The 22,092-nt window shown below is 36.5% G+C and overlaps 2 protein-coding genes across 4 annotated transcripts; both read right to left on the reverse strand.

The window, feature by feature from the left end:
• Positions 1 to 379: 379 nt before the first annotated feature.
• Positions 380 to 2,857, reverse strand: LOC133851145 (S-adenosylmethionine synthase 2). Its single transcript, XM_062287456.1, has 2 exons — positions 2,700 to 2,857; positions 380 to 1,830 (listed from the first exon to the last, which is right to left on the reverse strand). The coding sequence occupies exon 2, from the start codon at positions 1,819 to 1,821 to the stop codon at positions 640 to 642; it is 1,182 nt and encodes a 393-aa protein (XP_062143440.1). The 5' UTR covers positions 1,822 to 1,830; positions 2,700 to 2,857; the 3' UTR covers positions 380 to 639.
• Positions 2,858 to 10,367: 7,510 nt separating this feature from the next.
• LOC133851743 (uncharacterized) lies at positions 10,368 to 22,038 on the reverse strand. Of its 3 annotated transcripts, none has more exons than XM_062288299.1 (20): positions 21,796 to 22,038; positions 21,404 to 21,711; positions 21,191 to 21,308; positions 20,906 to 20,988; positions 20,167 to 20,390; positions 19,936 to 20,068; positions 18,988 to 19,070; positions 18,001 to 18,210; positions 17,081 to 17,440; positions 16,549 to 16,720; positions 15,607 to 15,798; positions 15,297 to 15,506; positions 15,124 to 15,216; positions 14,115 to 14,329; positions 13,241 to 13,807; positions 13,074 to 13,154; positions 12,870 to 12,955; positions 11,526 to 12,275; positions 10,993 to 11,146; positions 10,368 to 10,895 (listed from the first exon to the last, which is right to left on the reverse strand). In XM_062288299.1, exons 1-20 carry the CDS (start codon positions 21,911 to 21,913, stop codon positions 10,811 to 10,813), a joined length of 4,242 nt encoding a protein of 1,413 aa, XP_062144283.1. In that variant the 5' UTR covers positions 21,914 to 22,038; the 3' UTR covers positions 10,368 to 10,810. The 3 variants fall into 3 exon arrangements, with proteins under 3 accessions (XP_062144283.1, XP_062144282.1, XP_062144284.1); XM_062288298.1 differs by having other exon boundaries at positions 15,121 to 15,216; XM_062288300.1 differs by lacking the exon at positions 21,796 to 22,038 and having other exon boundaries at positions 15,121 to 15,216; positions 20,923 to 20,988; positions 21,404 to 21,545.
• Positions 22,039 to 22,092: the final 54 nt, after the last annotated feature.

The following is a 22,092-nucleotide window of genomic DNA, read 5'->3' on the forward strand; positions in this document are numbered from 1 at the left end:
TTGGTTAGCTGTCAGTCAGCAAACCGAGGTGCCCACCGACAAACTTAAGCAGACAGAAGGTTCCACTGGTTTCAGCTAAATGCAAAGCAGCTGGCCCCAACCAAGAGAAACAGGAGTTCTCTCCAATAGGCCAAATCATAGTGCAAGCATCAACTAACAGCGTCATGCTGAAATGTACATAAGAGTAGGAGATATTGGGATGCAATTGGAGGTTCAACAGGGGGGGGGGAGAGAGAGAGAGAGATAGATAGAGAGAGAGAGAGAGAGAGAGAATTTGGTTTTGCCAAAGAACACTAATAAAATTTGGTACAGCCCCGGTGCTATATTCTGCAAGAAATCACAAAGTTTGAAAGCTCTTTCCTAATTCCAGTGCCATCAATTTGGTAAAATTCTGATATATTTTTCATTGTACCAACACTGGTAACAAGATTACATAAAAATGAAATATAGAAGAAAAAAAAAAGAACAAGAAACAAAAAGCCAAAAAAGAAAGAAAGAAAAAGAAATCTTAGGTAAGGGATTAGAGGGCATTAGCAATAGCTGCAGAATATTGAGCAGCACCAGTAAGCATACGTGCAAATTATTCATCAAGTACCGATAAAAACAAGCATTGAACAGCAGAGGATGGGATGAATCATCTTAAGATTGGGGCTTCTCCCACTTGAGGGGCTTCACAACCTCCCAGGTGAAGTCTGGGTCATCCCTTCCGAAGTGTCCATAGGCAGCAGTCTTCAAGAATCTACCATTGCCACCCCTCTTGAGGTCCAGGTTAATAGTGATCATTCCAGGCCTGAAGTCGAAGCTCTCTTTCACAATTTTGAGGATCTCCTTGTCAGGAATCTTTCCAGTTCCATATGATTCAACAAAGACCGACAAGGGCTCTGGCACACCAATGGCATAAGAGACCTGCACGAGGCACCTGCGAGCAAGCCCACCTGCTACAATACTCTTGGCAGCCTGCCTGACAATGTAGGCACCACTCCTATCCACCTTGGTTGGGTCCTTTCCAGAGAAAGCACCACCACCATGGGCTCCCCAGCCACCATAAGTGTCGATGATGATTTTACGGCCAGTGAGACCTGCATCACCATGAGGGCCACCAATCACAAAGCGGCCTGAGGGGTTAAGGTGGAAGATGGTCTTCTCATCAAGGTACTTCTCAGGGACGACAGGCTTGATAACATGCTCCTTAAGGTCAGCAGCAATCTCGTCGTTTGTGACGGTCTCGTCATGCTGGGTGGAGATGAGGACGGTGTGGACGCGGACTGGAACCATGGCACCATTATCATTGTAGTACTCAACAGTCACTTGGGTCTTACCATCAGGTCTCAACCAGGGGCAGGTGCCATTCTTCCTGACCTCAGTGAGGCGAGCTCCGAGCTTGGTCGCAAGGACATGGCTAAGAGGCATAAGCTCAGGGGTCTCATCAGTAGCATAACCAAACATGTGACCCTGATCACCAGCACCAATCTCCTCAGGGCGCTTGGTGAAGTGTCCGTGGACACCCTGGGCAATATCAGGGCTCTGCTGCTCGATGTTGACCAGGACCTTGCAGTTGTCGGCATCAAGACCCACATCATCAGAAACAAATCCAATAACACGGCATGTGTCACGGACAATCTTCTCATAGTCTATGTTGGCCTTGGTAGTGATCTCTCCAAAGACCATGACCATGTTGGTCTTGGTGCATGTCTCACAGGCAACCTTGCTGTCGGGGTCCTGGGCAAGGCAGGCATCGAGCACCGCATCAGAGATCTGGTCGCACAGCTTGTCAGGGTGACCCTCGTTGACTGATTCAGATGTGAATAGAAAGGTCTCCATTCTCTCAAGCTACACATCACAACAACAGAAAGACATCTTAATATAACAACAAGCAGTACTTTTCTCATAGAACAAGTTCATTTAATAATATTTAAGAAAATAGAATTGAGAACAAAAGAACAAGCATATCCTTAAAATTTGATAAAAGTTCATCATACTTTATAGTTTATACGAACAGGTAACAATTGCGTAGAATCCTAATCCAATTTTATCTTCATGATTTCTAGATAAGCTTAGATTCGCCAAAAAAAAAAAAAAAATTATGAAAGAACCAAAGAAGTACCAGATTCCTCAAGCACCAGATATAAAGTCTTAAAAGAATCTAAAACCCAAAGAACAACACTGACAACATACCCAACAACATGTTAGAAAGCATAACATATCAATATATAGTCTGCTACATATCTATTTTCTGTTACACGATTGCGTAACTGTAAATTTCACGACCTGACTGGTCTCTTTCCAGGGATTGCTCCAATCCCACAAGAAATGGAGACCCAATTGACAGATCTAGTAAATAAGGTAAAAGCACCAGAGACTGACACAGCCCAAAAGTAGTCACAATAGAAATACCTATAAAAAAACAGAACATCCCAAAAGGACCCAAATCATAGCAACTACGGAGAAGCCTAACAACCAGATCTACTACAAAGTTTACAATGTTGCGTGTCTCTGAGATCCTTAAAAAAAAAAAATCCCCAACCCAAGACTACATTGAAAATCTCCAACGCATATATGCACGACAAACTATCAAAAACAGAAAACGATAGCCGTAAATCTCTACAAACACTAGTAAACACCCAGATCTGTACACCTTAACAGTCAAAATAAGTCTACGCAAATCTAAATGCGCTTTCAGAAGCATAAGAAAAGCGTACCTGTAGATAGTGAGTGCAAGCAGATCTGGAGCTCAAAAGGGTTGTGCCTGCTGAGCCTAAATTAGCGGAACTCAACGACTGGACGACTTTGAACCTTAGAACGCTCGCTATTTATAGGGACGACGGCACTTGTGACCGGTTACCGGGCTCTACGGTTTGGATTCCTTTTTCTTGTGGGTGGGGGAATCCCAGATCTAACAGGTCCTGTGTTTAGGTTGCGTGTCAAGGTCGTTATTTCTTACCGTATGCTGTTGTTCTACCGGTAAATTACGTGGAGATAAAATCAAATTATTTAATTAAACAAATTATTAAAATCGAACAAAATCTTACTCCAAATTCATGTCACATGAAAGTGTAGAGAAAAACTTCATCCATTAAAATTTAAAATTAATTTAAGGGATTTTCATTGTACTTGTAACCTCTCTCTAAATTTAGAGATAATTTAATAGAAAAAATTGATTAAGGTTATATGTAAAATTAGATTGATGCTTAACCAAAAAAGAAATAGTAATATTAATATTAGATTGATAAAATATATTTATGGCAAAAAATTGATGATGTTTTAAGTTTTATTAAAACATTGTTAAATCATCCACCATTTCAATTAAAAGCTTTAAATTAAGGGTTAAATACGTTCCATTCCCTTGTGGTTTAACTCCTTCATTTTTTATTTTTTATGGTTCATTTCGTACCGCAGATGTTATTTTTGTTTTGGCGAAAGACAAATATGGTACTTCCATCCAAAAATTAACTCTAGTTTATATAAGTGCCACTAAACACCCTATAAAAATTGACACATATCCCAGATACCACATAAGTGTCATGTCTTATGTTGGATTGCCAAGGCCTAATAGCAAAGAGCAAGGGCCACAGACTACCCCCAAATTGGCCAAGAGGGTGGCTGAGCTACCCCTCATTTTGTTTTTGTTTTTGTTTTTGTTTCATTTTTTAACGCTTTTAATTTTTTTTAAAAAAAAATATTGCAGCACATCGTCTGACATGGCACTGATGTGGCATGTACACATCATACCCGCAGCTGGGAACGCAAACTTATATGGCATCTAAAACAGGTGTTGACTTTTAAAAGGTGTTTAGTGGCACTGATGCATACTAGCGTTAATTTTTAGACGGAAGTACCATCTCTGTCTTTCACCAAAACCAAGGTACTATCTGTGATACGAAATGAACCAAATTGAGTAAAAAATAAATATGTTAAACCACAGGAGATAAAAACGTATTTAACCCTTAAATTAATATAGATGGTTAATTTAATGATTCTTTTTAATAAGTGTCGTCCAACATATAGTAGACTTAAATAAGAAGTATATTATGGAATTAAGATTTGAATTTATAACTGCTATGATATCATTTGAAAGGGTCACTTGTCTTAAAAATTTAAATTGATAGAAACTTTTCAATTTAATGGTTTAATTATTATTCTAATAGAATTAATTATTTAAGCACATAATCAAATAGTATTTCCTTAAAAATTTAAATTATGTCATATTTCCTTATACATGTAATTAGATTGGATTGGGCTCAAATCATGTTTGTTTGATAAAGAGGATACAAGTTGATGGCAATCATGGCATGGAGTCTTATGGTTTTTTTTTTTTTTTTTTTGAGATAAAGCTTTAGATCATGTTCACACATAACATGATGATCTAAACAATGGAATAATACATACATGCATGCGGCATGCTTTTACATTGCTCTAAAAGTCCATGTGAGAGAGCCTGGCTCTGAAAACTGAGAGCTGTCGGATGTCATAGATTTTTGTGGATGCGATTGGTTGGGGTTGGTGAGAGAAATGACACTTTGCCTGATTTTGATGGCATCTTGCTACTGCTAATTGCGCAATAATTTTACGATTTTGGGGCTTGTGGTCAACCGGGCAATGCCGGTCATTCACCAACCCTAACCGGTCTTCCGAGCGGCAGCCTTACCAACGGCTGAGGCTTTTATGGTATTGTCCATATTCTTTTATTATTTTGATTTCTTTAAAAAAAATTGGGCCGTTACATTTAAACAACAAAGCTAAAAATAAATAAATAAATAAGAGGTTGTGAGGTAATTTTTTGGGGAGATGTTTGGTAGACCAACAACCTAACTAGAGTCAGTCTAAGCTGGCCGAACTACCTTTAGCCAAAAAGAGTGATTCGGCTCGTTCGAAGGTGATCGAACCACTCTGAGAATAGTTTGCCATCCGACTAAACTCCTTTTTTTTTTTTTTTTTTTAAAAGCATTTTGGCATTGTTAGCAAGATTTAAACCATTCATTATATTTAATGCACCATACTTAATACCTAAGATATTGCATGAGATCTAAATCCGAGACCGTAAAAGATTGTAACAAACTTGAAAGTGAGGAGTCTAAAGTTCTACGTGCACGTTGGTGGCGCGCGTAGAAAACTCTCTCGTCCCCTTTTCCTAAGCAAGATTCGCAATGTAATAGTTATAGCTTTCATGAACTTTCTTTTTCCATATGTCTGTTTAAGGAAAAATACATGGTTATTATAGTTTTTATTATAATTTTCTTACAAATTTACATAGCTATTCACAATTTATCAAAAAATTAATGTCACGCGAATTGTTGTGTGATTGTTTGTATTTTAATAATTAACGTGGTAAGTACCACATGAACTGTAAACATGATCAGTATTATGTGAATTGTCACATGACAATCTATGTTTTAGCAGTTGATGTAATAAGTACAGCATGGACTCCCATATTAATTTTTAAGAAACTTATAATAAAATTGCAGTACCCATAGCAGCACTCTCTTTTTAAGTCCTGAATATAAGTCAACAGGAAAATATAAATTATTTGATGAGAGAGGTCAATATAACTTCAAATAAAAGAAATTGAAACTAGAGATAGACAATGAATATTAAATCTCATCTTAATACCTAATATTAAATGATAAAGCTATCAAATTAACATTTATGACCTAATGTGTCAAAATTATAACAATCTAATTTAAAAACAATAATTGAAATTTGACAAAATCCATACGATAGGATATTATAAAAATTGTAAAGATTGAAATGGTTTTGCTTAATTATATTACTACCCCCATGCATGCACAATGCTTATTTGGTTCCTTTTCAAGTTCTTTGGTAGAAAGTTATAATTTGGTTTGGTGCGACCAAAACTGACATTAAGATTCAACCAACTTCACTTCATTTAGTCATTCTTGTGTAGCCTTTAAGATTAAAACAAGTGATCAATGGAATAAAGATAAAGGAATCCACTTTTTGTTGAAAACTTCACATAAATTGTCACGTTATTTTATAAATATATTTTTTTTTTAAAAATAAAAAATAAAAAGTAAAAAACAAGGTTTTTCATTTTTTTTTTTATAAAGATTTTCATTTTTCTTTTTTAAAATAAATTTGGTTTTTTTTAATAATATTTTTTTCAATCTTTCAAAAAAAAAATCATTTTTTAATTGTAGTTTTTTTTAAAAAATAAAAATAAAAAATTATAAGAATATATTTGTCTTATTGAAACATTTTAAGATTATTTTTATCTTTTTATTGACATCTTTTAATAATTTAAAAATAATTATTAATACAATTGATAATTTGATGGCACCTGAAAACAATAATTTGAAGATTACGTGCACTTCTCCCTGTAATAAAAGTATGCACTAATATTCAATAAAGGCCTAACCCTTTGGTAGCGACGTATACCCATCTCATTGGTCTTCACTGTGCCGCCGACACTACACTTTAGCATCTAAAAGGTGAAAAGCATTAACTTCAATTATGTATTACTGAAAAAGAAATGCACCCGTTAATTATTATTATTATTATTATTAAGGGATTAAAAAAGATTTTCTTACTATTAACTATTTGCTTTAACGGAGAAACAGTAGAATTTAGTGTCACGTTCTTAATCATTGCGTTTTTTAGCCACATGACTCTCGTTTTCAAGCAAACTTGCGACGAGATTTCCTCCCGTCTCCAAAAAAAAAAGTTTGATTTTGATTATTCAACCGCCGCCTTTTTGGGCAATTCAATAAGAGGACATTGACTTGACATTCCAAAATAAACACTTTTTTTTTTTTTTTTTTTTTTTTTTTTTAAAAAAAAAAAAAAAAAATTTTTGTCCAAAATGAATGGGAGAATATTATATGTGCTCTTATTTATGGTATTTGTTATGAAAAAATTCTTCATATAAAAAAAAAAAAAAATGTGACATGGGCTGTGAATGATTTGTTAGATAGTTGAGTTTCACGGGTTGCTGATTTTCTGAGTTAGTTGGGGAAAACTTTATCAAAAATCTTTCGGTAGTATTTTGTAATTTTTTTAATTATTATTGTTAGAATATAAATTAAATGATTAAATTCATATTTTTTTTATCCGTTTAAATTTTTAAAATAAGTAATGATTTGACAAGATAACATGTGTTTTCCTTAAAATTCTTCGAATGTGTGATTCTTCTAGAATTGAATACTGAATGATCGGGATCTATGACTTAGTTGCTTGACAATGCAATTGCTCATTTGGGATTACATTGTGTTAATTATTGTGTTTTTAGGAAATTTAAAAACTCCATATTGTTACTCATAAACTTATCTATTTTGCACTCTTTGGTTACTTTTTTCGGTGTAATTTGGTGAGGGAGACTTGGATGCCTCGAGGGTAAATTAATATTACTTGTACGTCTCATTCTTGGTCTTATTATTATTATTATTATTGAATTTAATCTCGCATTTTGTTCATTCAAGAAAAATTATGTAGCAGAATGCTCATCGCAGACAATATCGAGAATACAATGAACAGCTTTCCTTTCTCCTTATATATGCACTTATTCATCCATAAAAGTAAACGCTACCCTAACTAATCTATTAGCTGTTTCATTAGCTTCTCTTCTGACATGGGTCACCCTTACACTATTCAACACTCACCTGACATCATCGATCAGTTAGCCATATATATATGTTCTAATTCTTCTCATCCTTCTGTAATGCATGCATTATTTGGAGAGCATCATCTTCGAGTACGTTCCACCTTTTGCACTTTCAATTCCGTTATAAAATATACTACTATAGGAGCCCACAAACCAGCAGTGGCTTCAGTAAAAACCAGATCACTAATATATTTTTTTGGAGTTGACACCGTTCACAACACTTCTCCCGTATGATTTCTCTCTTCTAACCCATGGTTGGCCTTCTACATTTTTTTGTACTTCTAAAAAAAAGGAGGGTATTTTTGAGAGTTTGACATCTAGGTGCCATTGCAAAATTTTGAAACATAAAAACCCAATATTGTAACTTTTTGAAATTTAAGAATACGAGGATAATTAAAAGTAATAAAATATTAAGAAAGTAAGTAAGTGAAGTTACTCCGTTTAATCAATATTCGGTCCCAAGGAGAAGAATGATGTATCTAGTTCAAGTTATAGTTCCGGTTCAAACCCGGCACAGTTACGGCGTTACAGATGATCATAATCTTCAAACGTGTTTGTTCAATGAGGTTGACGTCTAGAGGTAGGATGGGGTTGGGTCAGTCCTCCTCAACAACAACTAGGAGCCTAGCAACCTCTGAAAGGTCATTTTTACATGTCAAAATCAGATGTTGTATTTCTTTCTATGGGCCTCAACTTTTGGCTAGCTTTGTTGTTTGTTCACCAACCAAATGAACAGGATGGATCCTTTTGAACAACCTGTTATATAATCGGAAAGCGTTAAGTTGATGATAAAATACACGGATGGTTCGAGCGGACGTTAAAAGTAGGACTAAGCAAGGAAGACAGTGAGTAAAGAATCGAAATGGATGCTTGAACTCTAAAAAGGTTTGGTGCTGCTCGTATGTTATATAGAAGATGCGTACTTATAAATCTGATCGTATTAGAGCTTGCCGAGAAGCACTTGAGAAGCACTTGATTCTATGATGAGTGGAAGAACAATACCTAAGCATGAGGATGCTAATTTCAATTGATTAGCAGGAGCAAACAGGCTAAGCAAATCAATTGGGTTTTGGCTCCACAAGTGAGATGGCAACAACTAGGCACTAGGCAACATAGCATGGAAGACAAAGTGGGGGCAGTAGGGATTTGATTTAGGTGCGGTACGGTTCCCACAGACACAAAGAAAAGAAAGACCAATGTATTGATCACGAACAGCATTCCCACGAGGTTGGGGGTGGGGTGGGGGGGGGGGGGGGGGCGGGGCCGGGCCGGCACGTAGCGGCCGTATGTGGTTGGTTGGGTGGCTTGTCAGAGGACACCATCTCTAAACCTTGTGCTACTCACCCAAAATAATAATAGTAATAGTAATTAAAAAAAAAAAAAAGAAAAAAAAAAGGGATATTGTAGGAAGGTTGGTTATAATAAGGATTTCATGCAATGAAATTGTTTATTGTACAATGTAATTAATGGTTTGGTTGCTCGAACATATATTTAAACAGTCTGAAGATGTGATTTTGAATTGTTTGAACACCACCTGATCGAGTAGATTAGGGCTTGAAAGCCTTTTTCAAATGCTTACAATGGACAACCTCAACCTATCCAATATCCTCATCTAATTGAAGAGGTTGGTAGCAGAATATATATATTTTAGTTTAGGTGTGCTTTCGTTTGGAGAGGTTGTTTTTATTGTTGTGGTAGTTGCTCACTTTGTCCAAGGTTGATGTACTGATAATAGGGGTTGGGAATTTTTTGGTCATAGGAAAAGAAGGAAAGCAAAGGAAATGTTGTTGAATTGATTGGATTTTTATATTTTTTTAATAAAAAAAAAAAAAAAAAAAAAATTGTTTCGTTTTTCTCTCCATGGTCTATTTAGATATCTATTTTTTATTTGTCGGGGGGTTCTATAATTCAAAATGAAGACTATATTTCATTGACTTTGAAAAATATGAACCCACACATAAATCATATATATAAATCCCGGAGATTTTTTTTTTTGTTTTTTCCACAAAACAAAGCCTGATGAGGATGAGGATGACGCGTGCATAGATGTCTCCTTGTTTTTGTCTATGGCTTTTATTATGGAGTGCTAATCCATCTACACCCATTTGGATTTGTGCGTCTCCATCTTGCTTAAAAAAAATTGATACAATTTAAGAGTTGTGCAACTCCTGGTCCCACATTGTACGATATCTTAGAGACAATTAGTCAACTTAATCAGAGATTGTTTATTATTTTTTTTTTTTAAAAATAAAAAAAAAAAAAAAAAAAAAAATCAGAGGTTGTTTAACCTACAAAGCAACCCGAAATTTTTACTAGTCTACATGGATTTGGTTGAGAACATGGAGAATACAAAAGCCAATGAGAAGATGGATGGTGGCTAGCACGTTCAAGTGTTGTTAATTTTCTCAAAGGTTATATCAGTACACTAACTAGTCACCTTCTTACTCTTGAGCATCTCAGCTCTTTCCCCATGCAAATAGTCTAATAGGCTACTACTTTTTTGATTGACCAATTTATCACACATATTTCACACCAGCAACCGTGGCTCACTCATCAGTCGCACTTTCATGTGCTCCATGCTCGGGTTTCTTGTGCAGGCCATTGTAACCGGACAAGGGCCTTTGGAGAGCCTCACTGATCATCTTGCTGACACTCTGAACAATAATTCCTGGGCTTCTGCAAAGTGTGGACACCAATTCATGAACAAAAATTGCAGTAGCTACTTAATCTTTTGCCTATACATAACATAAGCTCGTACAAATATTTAATCAATTTATTAGCCTCTAATCATCCAAAATTGACATACAAATTACTCTTACAGAGAAACATATATCAAGCTGTGCGGCTTAGATTTGCACAAGTCAATCTAGTATCCCAAAATTGATAACCAATACATAATTTGAGGTGTGATTGCTAGGAGATGAGGCCTTGTTGCTTCCTAGATGGGCTAGTGTTCACTTGTAATCAAGAGAGAAGTTTCGTAAGGGGTAGGAAACTTGTATCTTAGCTGCAGATTTTAAAACTAACCAAGATGGCTGTTGAAGACCCTTCTCACTCTAGATTGTCATTCTGTCAGTCATGAGCAATGAATGTTTGCTGTAACAAGGTAATGCTGAAAAGATCAGCTCTCCTGTCAAAAGCTTTCATCTAAACCAGTAAACAAAATCACAAAAAAACAAAGAAAAAATAAGCGCTTCATTCTCCCCCGTCCATTTCACAGATTCCAGTGAACTCAAGGATTTGCATCCCTCTTCCAGCTACAGCAATCTGATAATGGTTTCTGGATAAGAGATGAAAAACATCATGTGAATGAACAACAAAATAATTTATCAGAATAATAATTGCAGAATGTCAAATGATTCCCTAAAGGGACTCACCTGCCACAGACTCTAGCATCCAACGCTTCTGGCTCTGGCACACTAATGACTAGATACGCATGCTCAGTTAGTTTACCATGTTTTCCGAGAAGCCAGCATCTAACACACTGATCAAGACCCGTAGAGAACACCCAAGAGCCATCCGTCCAAACACCTTCATGAAATCAAACCCAATTTTGATATTTTAGTAGTGAGAATTCCTCAACAAAAGACATGCCCAGAAGTTCAAAAAGGTTCATATTTTTCCTTGGCAATCACCAAATACCAATCGCCATAAAAGATATTTGGTACTGAAATATTTCTGAATATGAAGTTATCAGTCAATAAGGCATTAAAGAAATCACCAGCAACTAAAAGGAAGAAACAAATGTTCATGGCGATTTATAATGATAAAAAAGTTTTTTGAACGATTCTTAGCAAGGATAGGTTAAGGAAGCATGATTTCAAACAAATACATTCAACACTTTGCTCACTTCTAACAGAAGAACCTACAACAGAACTGGAAATTCAAGTTCAAGAAATCATTGGTTTACCTTTTATGGCAGAGCTGTGAGCTGATGCAATTTTCTCATGATATAAGAATTCGATACTAAAATTCTCATTCTTGTTTTCTCCATGAGTAACAAGGTTCCTTATCCTTTCAAGGCCACTAAATGAACTTCTGATGCTTGGTGTCATAAAATCATTACCCACGACTTTTGCTATCGGAGAAATTTCAAATCTGAGATAGTTAAGTGCTTGATCATCACCCCCGCTTATTATGTTGAACAGAAAACCACTGGGAGGACTTTGACAATCTCTTATATCTGAAACATGAAGACAATTGACGCCAGATTGATGTACATTATTTAGAACATGTAAAGGCCTTATTTCACATATATCGGGTGAGTACTCATCTATATTCACTTCTGACTTAACGGAAGCAGTCCTTATAGCATTTGAACAAGCTGTGGGACTACTTTCAGAATCATTTATTAACAATTCTGCTCCATTTGTAACATGGTTCAGCATATTGTGATTTGTTCCATCTCCAGCTTTTGCGGTGACTGAACCACTGCCTGGTCTTCTCTTAGATAGACTACTGCTTAATGATCTCCACCATCGCCCTCCCTGACTTCCCCTACCTGTGCGTGGCCGTCTCTGACAATCAATGAAGTTTTCTACCTTAAGAGTTGAAAGCCGCCGCATAAAAGCTTCAACAGCTCCACTCAGATCCCAGAAGGCAATACTACCATCAGTAGCTCCACTAAACACAATATACGCACTTCCTTTCTGAATGTTCTCTGTGAATCAATGAGTCCGGACATTAGCGGAAGCATCAGGATGCTGAAATTCAGTACACCTATAAAAAATATTCTCTAAAGCACAGACAAAATCTCTGACTACATACTTGTATAAAGGATTTAGCATTGCAATTAAAATTTAAGTTACTGAGAGACTGACCACCTAGATCCTACATCCTACAGTTATAGGAGTCATCCACATTCAAACTGGTGACGGAAATTGTAAACAAGTATTGTGATTACTGAAGACATTGATAACTATAATTCTCAACTATAATGGTAAAGGAGTGTGTTGTTTATAGTTTTATAGTTCTTTATGAATGAAAAAGTAGTAGGTTTTAGAATACATATCTATAGTCCCCTTGTCTCAAAGAGAACATGTTTACATTCACTCCAAAACTCATTATTACAGTCGTTGATTAGTACTACTCTTTCATTAAGTTCATTATAACCGTGAAAAGAAAAGGCTAACAAAAGTAGAATATGCTAAATCGGACACTTTCATAATGTATTTTTATCAGAAAAATTGACAGACGATTTCCACAGAATTTCTGCTAAATTTTAGATCCAAACAGAGTCCAATAACAGACTAACCTTCAGAAGGAAGACATAATGGAACGATAACATGCTGCAATGCCAAAACTGGTGATGATAGAGGAACCAACAAAGCAACATCAAACCTGCAATAATGTGAACGCAAAAAATGACAGGTAGGACATGAAGAGAGAAGTGACATGAGGGGGTAAAAAGAATCATTAAGTAAACAAGATTGTTCAATATTGGTGCCTTCATAAATACCATAAACGACAGGGCAAAATTAAAGCCCGTAGTACAAGTGTGGCATCTGAACAAGCAACCACAACAAAGCAGACAGTTAACCTGAAAAGAAGATAAAGTAAATCTTTTTATCAACGTCAAAAGTAAAAAATAATTCAGAAAAACAAATAGTAGTAATCTCCTCTCACCTGGAACCAGCACATTTAACAAGAAAAGCCGTGACAGCCAGGTATCTCCAGTCATCTTCATATTTACTTCCAAGGCAAGATTTTATGTCCATCTTCTCCTTTTCTGCAAAATGTGATCTTGCACCAACTTTTGTACTAGAAACATCTTCTGTTGCACCAAATATTTTCTCAATGTCTTCTGGAAATTTATGAGAACTTGAATACTTGGCCGGCATGTCAGTAGAAAGCCACTGGAATGACATTGATGAGGACACTCCTGATGAAAGCTTATTACTATTTCCAGTTTCACGATGGTTCTGATCAACAAGTGTTTCTTCCTTGTCTAGCCCTCTATTTCTTAGTAGCCAAGAAGTCAAGACCCGCTTTGCACCAACTGAAATCAGCAAAAATGGATCCTCTCTGTTCTCTGCGTCAGCAGTTTGTCTGTTCCTCCCATCTTGAATGTCGGTCGCTTCTGATGCAACTATGTGTATCTCTGACACAGGGCATATTGATCTTACAGCTGATCCACCAACATGCTCCCCAAGCAATTTTGATGCAGACCAATTCTCAACACCTGGTGCATATCTAAGCAAGCATCACATGGTTAGCCGAGTGCCTGGCTAGCTAAATCGACCAAATCAATTGCTAAGTTTTGCAATGAGAGTTAATGATAGGGGCTGATGTATATTCTTTTTTTTTTTGGGGGGGGGGGGGGGGGGGGGGTGGGGTTGGTGGGTGGGCTGGTGGGGGGTACATTCCGTATTTTGCACTTAGACCCATCAATCCCAGCAATACTACCAGAATTAAACATGCTCAATGCTATTTCATAATAGCATTGATTCCTTGTCCATGGTTAAGTCATAGTCTAAAAATGAAATGAGCATCGTCATACCTAGTCAACCTGACAGTTCCATCTTCACAGCCAGTTGCAATCCAACTAGATCTAGAGAAGATATCATGCTTTCCATTAGCTCTGACTTGCAAATTTTCTGAGACAAAGCATAAGGAATGCATTTCTCTCCCATGGAATTGCACATGCAAATTCCGGGGGATTATCTTCCTCTCACTATCCAGTATCCAATTTCTCTGAATGTAGATCGTTTCATCCTGAAAAAAAAATAGAATATATAAGAAAGAAACACCGGATATGTCCAATGGAATGATAGGAAATTGGTGCTAGGCTCATGGTTTAACATGTTAGTCTCCAGTACAGGCTATACATAAAAAATTAAGCTTACTGCAAGCTATATCATATGCAAAATCAAAAGGAAATTTTTTTGAGAAGAGAAAAGGAAGAAGATACGAGAAGACAATAGATAGTAGCAAACTAGTATATTAAAGCTCTATATTAAATTGTAGCAGAAGATATATCTGACTCAAGCATCCAAAGCATATATGCCTGTGTTCTTTTGGTCTCAATTAGGTGTCAAAGTAAAGAGAGCAACCAGTTGCAACACCTTCCCAAATTATTCTTTTAGAAGTGGGGCAAGACAAAAGGATGTGAGCTAAAGAAGATTCCCAACTCTTGCTTTGAAAACGCGGCAAAGTTGATCAGAAATCATACTGAAGCACCAAATCAACCCCCAAAATCAATTTGATTATTCTTCCTTCAAGATCTGGACACAGGTCTAAACCAACACAACATATGTGGGTCCCACATAGTTCATATTCAACCTCATTAGAATCCTAACTATATAGTAGTTTGTGAAATATATGTTCATGATCCAATAGAATAAAATATCTAATAGATAGACCACTGGTCAGGATTATTTACTTGCATTGATTCTCTAAATGCAAATAGTCCCAATTGCATGGGCGTAACATGGCAATATAGAAGACCATGCCTCCACTTATGGTTTGTTTATAGAAAAATTTCTCGGAGAAGTATTCATACTGACAACCTTTACATATGCAAAGCAGTTCTGCATATCTGGTATATCACCAAGATAATAAGAATGAGGGCGCCGCCATCCACCACATGGTATTTGCACAACCTGCACGATTATGCACTCTCAGCCATCAAATAGAATAAACAAGCAAAATTGTATTACTTTGCAGTGGGACCAGAGAGTACCTTTGTCTCAGTTATTAAATTCCATATTATAAAATCTACTGATGCAAAACCAGCTGCATAGCAGCCACTTGCTAAATCGTCAATAGAGTCATTCTCAGCAGATACAGACTGAATCAAACTCAATTCTTTCACTTGTTTCATCCCTATAAATTCCAAAGTTTTCCGATCTGTGTCATATTCCACATAACAAATGCACCCATCCCCACCGGTCTGAACAAGAAAGAAAATAGCAAAAGAACAAAATAAATAAAATCCTCAAACACGCACATAATAATTTTTTTTTACATAAAAGCTTGAAGTCTGGCCATACCGAACATATTTCAGTCAGATTGGAACTTAATCTACCGAAGGAAACACTGGAAACACTAGATATCCCATGAACTCCTTTAAAATAATTTAGTGGAGACACTTTCACTTCAGATGCAACAGATGTATTCAGCAACAGGCCCTTCAACAATGGGAATAGGATCAAATTACCACGTAAGTCCCCACACACCAGAACCTACAAAATAAAAATGAACACCAACGTGAATCAAGACAATAGATGAGATACAATATCGATATTCAGAATCCACTTTTAGCTTGAGAAGTTCATATTACTATATCTGGGAAAAACTAAGAAAAAAAAAAGTCTCTATTTTCTCAGTATATTTCAGAAACAGCTATTTACTTTTATTTTATCAATCAAGATGTATTAATTTTTCCAAATAGGTGTGTGTGTGTGTGTGTGTGTGTGTGTGAGAGAGAGAGAGAGAGAGGGAGTAGAAAATATGGATAACAGTATGGTAGCAAAAACTGAATAAAGCTTTGAGAAATTAGGACCAGACCAACAAAAAAGTCTGGCCACTATGTGTTAAAATGTTTTCCACTTTAAGCCCGCCAAGATCATGTCAAATCCGATAAGTAATTCTAGAAGTCCCTCATGTGTCACTCTTGTGACCCTCTAAAAGTAAGGTGGTTTTAAAATCATCATTTGATCAAAATTCAATAGTGATCAATCACAAGCTTAATGGTGATTTTAAAAGCCACCTCATTTTTAGAGTGACACACGAGGGACTTCTAGCATTACTCCAAATCTGACTAATCACTTTGACAAATATTTACTTTATCTTAGTAAAAAGTTGTGAATCCAGTTTGAATGGGATATCAACTAATTCATAGTATTTGAGTAAAAAACTCATTATAGAACCATGGACAAAGATCCTTATCCAAACAACATTAGAAAGGAGAAGAAATTATGTGAAACAAATACCTCTTTCTCAAAAGATGCATCCAGACACAGTATCCTATTTCCAAAACATGATGCAAACTCCCCTATTAGAGACACATTGTAACTCCTTGCAGAATTGCAAGAAACTGATGGGGAAGGATCACATAAACTCCACAGCTTCAACATCCCTTTAGGATCAGCAGTAAAGATGTACCTGAAAAAGTAGACAACAGAGATTGATGATCTTTACTAAGCACAGAGCAATCTGGCCTGAGACATGTCATTTGACAGTCCAACATGGAAAGCTTGGCCAGATGAACCACTTAGATAATCGTACTACCTACTTTATGATGTTTTTTTGCCTCATTAGAGAAAGATTTAGAAAATAAAAGAAGAAAAAACAAAAGAAACAAAAAACTAAACCACATCATTTTCTAACAAACAATCATTTCAACATTAAGCTTATTATGTGGTTCCAGATTTCATCATCGTGCACGAGGATGTGGTCTTGCACAGCTCAGGCAAAGAAAATCTAACAGATAGTCTAGACATCATTATAGAAGGAATGCATTACCTATATCCCAATGACTTGCACCAATAAGTTCCTAGGAGCTGTCTCTCGATTCCAGCTGACCAAGTAAATGTGAGGCCCACTTTAGCACTAGAAGTGTCACATAAAACTCTGACGATCGTTATGTACCCTTTACCATCTCCCACAGCAATCCAGTCCTCAACACCACCACAAACCTCAGATGGTTTTATGGATAACACATCCATACAAACAATTGGAACCTCTTTACTGACACAGACAAGTTCAGTCCATTTTACATTCCTGGTATTCAGTAATTTAGTATGGTAGAGATAACCACGGTTTGTGGCGACATAAAGAGTATCTTCAGATGTGAAACATAAACAGCGAACATATTCACTTTTGCTGCAACACATAAGAAGGGCCAACAATGCCAGTAGTTTAGACAGTGAAGAAAATGATAAAAACAGAAAACAGTATGAAAACATAAAGAAGGTGGTTAAAGACACCAAAGTATGTTGGGTGTCTGAAGTTTTGTGAACCACCACTTATTAGGTCCAACATGGAGATGTCTTAATGACCCATCCAGTTGACTGTTCATCATCATCACGATTATGACACATCCACATTTTCCTGAAGGAACATGGACATCAGAGGGCAAGAACTAGCAAATTAAGGTAACCCTCCCCGACCAATGCCCATGGGTTGTTCACATGACAAAAGTATAGTTCTGGTGCAAAACCACATTTCCAATTACTTTACACAAGGTTATCTCTAGACCAAGACATTATTATCCCTTGTCTATAGTAAAAAATCAAGTATTTTTTGAGTATTTAAGGCATCCTAACTAATACTATTCTTAGAGAGATTACACAGCAGAATTTCCATCTCTCTCAACTCTCACTCTTTACTTATCAAAAGTATTTAAGGCATCCTAAGCAAATACAGATATCAAGCAATGCTACCTGTCCATGAGTCCATTATGCTCTGATGAATTAGGGATGCAAACAGTGAATATCTCTGTTCTTTCAGTAACCTCTTTTACCTCAGCAAGTCCATCCAAGCCCCCAGACAAAGAACCACGCAGCTGATGCACTTTAATTGCAGAATCAAAGCCAGCAGTAATGACAAGTGAAGATTTTGCATCATACAAACATCGCCAAATGCCCCTTCCCCTGTACAACAACCAAAGAGAGGTACTATATTTTTATTGCAACACAAATGAATATAATGTAGATTTGTTAGATATAGATTCATATTCTCCATGACAGTTACATATTGGAGTCAAGAAGGTACGGGTACTATTTTTGCTACAGTCATGCCAACCTAGAATTGTAAGGAGATCCTACGGAATCACAACAATGGTGTTGGGTGTCACTCAAAATTCACTTTACAACTCCATGTTTGACCCACATGATGCAATCTTTATTGTTCTCACCCATTGGAAAAGAATGGAGGCAACAATGTTTTTCTGAAAATCAGACATGGATTAGTCCTTATTTCATTTTCAAGTTGAATTTAAAACTCAACTAGGAAAAAAGAACATTTTAACTGGAATAATCAATCAAGAAGTATCACATCTGGAAGTTAGAAAATGAAGGTCCGCTGTAAGGTTTGAATCAAGGTTGTCATCAGCAAGTTCAGAGGATCCTAGAACAAATCATTTAACTTTTATGTCAAGCACTTGGATCATCAATTATCAATATTAACAAATAGTTACAGTTTTAAGTCATAGAACATCAAACTTTTTTTTTATTGGCAAGATACACACGCACCCAGTGGGACTTGAACCCACGACTTAACCCTCCACCTTGCTACAAAGGGAGGAAGTACCATGTGAGCTAAAGCTCATTGGTTAAACATCAATACTAAGAAACTAATTCTTCTCAATGCAAAAGAAGAAGAAGAAGAAGAAGAAGAAGAAAAAAGAAAGAAACACATAAGCGACTTACGCGTGCTCCTTAATCATCTGAACCTGCTTACCATCCAATCCCCACATTCGACATGTACAATCCTCGCCCACAGTGACTATCAACTGAGAGAACTCAGGGAAGGTGGAATCAAATTCCAGCAGTTCATATGTTATTGAAAAAACAAGAATACAATAAAATTCATACATAAGTCAGAAATTGCATTTTAGCATTTCTGAAAATGAAGAAAAATGAGTGTGGAATATTCATCAAGAACAAGAAAAATGAGTGTGGATCAATGATGGATCAATACCCCCTGCACCCAGTTATAGTACAGAGATAAAGTTGATCCCTGCCCAGAATAACAAAGATAAGACATTGCAAAAATCAGCAAAATATGACTGCTTATGGTTCACAGATAGGCTATATTTCTGAACAGCCAAAGCAATTTTTTTTTTTTTTAAAAAAAAAACTATAATTTTTTCCTGGAAAATGAGTGATCCTGGTTCTTGTTGGTTTTAATATGACATTGCCCAGTATAACATTTTTTTTATAAAAAAAATAAAAAATACTATGAAATAACAATAAAGAAAGGATGAAGCTGTTCTCATATACAGATATGCTATATTGCTTTGAACTTTAACTGAACCATTGAAAGTAATCTATCTATCCGTGATTACCAGTTTTGATTTGTCAATGTATCTTAAGTCTAAACCCAGTATGGTGATGAAAATAAATTCCATTATGAACACATGCAGAAGTTTAACATGATAAACAGAAACAGGAATAAAAAAATAAAAAAAATCTTATCCATTAAACAATTTCACTGAAATATAAATAATTTGCATTCTGAGAAAAAGGATTAAGAACCCACTTAAAACAAAAATTTTGCTCCAGAAATTTAAACTGCATTCAATAATCTGTTTTCTTTACTCCTAAGTTTAAAAAGAAGAAGAATTAATAACTGCACAAGGATTTTGTCAAGCTTACAGAATTACTAATACAGCAATCCCATACTCTGGCATTGTGACCAAACAGCACAAGGCCAACAAGGTCAGGGCCAATAGAATTTCCATCCTTATCAGATCCATTCCTTCCAGTATGAACTGTCCAGACACGAGCACTGCACAAATCAAGAAACCAGTTATTGCATGGAATGGCTCCTCTAGAAAAAGGACACTATAAACGATTAGAATGGTAGGACTTAAGAAACTAATTCACCTACGATCATCAGAGACAGACACCAGTTTGGATCCATCAGAGGACCATGCTATGCGAAAGATTGAACCTTCATGGCCAGCAAGTTTACATATATGAACAGCTTCAAACTGCTGACAACCAAACCAGACATGGTTGGAGAATGGACTGCTCTGGTCAATACGGTCTTCCACAGGATTTGTCAAAGATGGAGCATCATACTGAGGAACCACTTTCCAAACAAGAATCTGGCAAAACCCAATTTTTTTTTTTTTCATAGAGTTCAGGATAAAAGAACTTATCAAAAAAGGAGTTCAGAATAAAAGGAACACCGAGGCCAGAACACACTGATACTAAAAACTATAATGATTGTGGTGATAAGAAGATAAGCAAGGTCGTCCCAAGTAGAACACAAACCAGCTTCATTAACAGCATAGGACTAAAATCAGGCCAAGGACTCCTTCCCTGTCCTTGTATTCTTCCTTGGAATAGGAGGGGGATGTTTAATAATAATAATATCATAAAAATTACAATGCTTGACATAAAGAGGTTCTCATATCCTATATGAGAAAGTACGTTATCTATCATTACCCATAATTACTGAGATGAACCAAGACTCATCTATAATGTCCATGTGTGTGTATGTGAGCTTATTCAATGGAACCAAAACGTCAACTACAATTATAAAATCATAAAAAACTAGAATCCAGTAACAGAAAGTAATGAAATAGAGAGGAATGCATCATAAGAAGAGATTAGCCACCTCATTAAAAATAGTACCAGATGCAATATGGAGAGCCTCAACATTGTCACCCCATAGCCGCATGGAATAAAGAAGGCACCTCTCTACATTTCAGCAAAAGATTAAACAAGAAAAGAAGAATTAAACAAAAAATAAAATAAAATTCACTCAACGAAAAGAAATATGACAAAAATGGGGGTCCTATACAATTATTATAGCCAGTTTTATCAAGCAGGCAATCCAGTATATAATTCAGCAATACAAGAAATACGAAAGTTGGAATTCCAACAAGGAAGGCGAAGCAACCTGGAGACCGAACTTGAAGGAGCACACTAGAATTTGACATATCCCAAACATGAACAGAGTTGTCACTACACCCTATTGCAAGACAATGCCACCCCTCATTGAAAGAACTTACAAATCCCTGCAACCAATCCAAAAGCAAAGCAAGAACAGAGTAAGAACAATCAAGCATGAGTTCCTAAATGTATCTTAAGCATAAAAATAAAAATTTTATACCTTCAAAAAACAAACATCCAAAACCCAATTACTAAACTTGGGCAACAAGTGCAGCAGGTCCAAATCCACGCAAACCCCGGACCCATTTTTGGGTCCCAAAGCGAATTCAATCACCAAGCTAAACACTTTGACACGCCTTTCACCAAACACAGCGAGTTCAAAAGCAAGCTTAGAGGAAACAGTTCCTTCCGTGCACCGAACGAATTCACTACAAGCAATACCGTGCACGCGAATCCCTTGGAAGACATGGAAAAACCTTATCGCTTTCCCCGAGTCCAAATCATAAAGCAGGATTTGCGATCCCGAACCTGTTCAAATAACAAAATCTTACCAAAAAAAAAATGTGATCTTGAATATGAGGAATTAGGGTTTTGAGAATGTGGAGAGCGTACCAGCGAGGAGGTAAGGGAGAGGAGAGAGGTGGGAGGGGAGGTGGAGGAAACATAGTGCTGAGATTTCCCCAAGGTATTGGCCGGTCTGCAAGCGCCATTGAGTTGGAGGCTCCGCCATGGCTCTGAAGCTCTGTCGTCAGCAAAACGACAGTGATTTGCCGCTACTGCGCGGGGTTTGAAGTCTCTGGCTGAGGTTTTTGAGCTCAGTGAGAACAAGAATTGAGAAAGAAAAGGGTTTAGATTAACGGCATGTCGCGCAGGGACATAATGAGTGCCGTCAAGATATATAAACGTCAT

Source organism: Alnus glutinosa, chromosome 12, assembly GCF_958979055.1.
Source record: "Alnus glutinosa chromosome 12, dhAlnGlut1.1, whole genome shotgun sequence".
NCBI classification, from domain to species: domain Eukaryota; kingdom Viridiplantae; phylum Streptophyta; class Magnoliopsida; order Fagales; family Betulaceae; genus Alnus; species Alnus glutinosa.

Bases quoted from the DNA above. Each gene is read 5' to 3' on its own strand.
- LOC133851145 (XM_062287456.1), bottom strand. From the start codon at position 1,821: ATGGAGACCTTTCTATTCACATCTGAATCAGTCAACGAGGGTCACCCT.
- LOC133851743 (XM_062288298.1), bottom strand. From the start codon at position 21,913: ATGGCGGAGCCTCCAACTCAATGGCGCTTGCAGACCGGCCAATACCTT. The intron at 20,069-20,166 runs GTGAATTAGTTT...TGATTTGTGCAG, and splicing joins TCTGTCTCTGATGATCGTAG to TGCTCGTGTCTGGACAGTTC. The intron at 17,441-18,000 runs GTAGCATTGCTT...TATGTGTTGCAG, and splicing joins CATAATGGACTCATGGACAG to CAAAAGTGAATATGTTCGCT.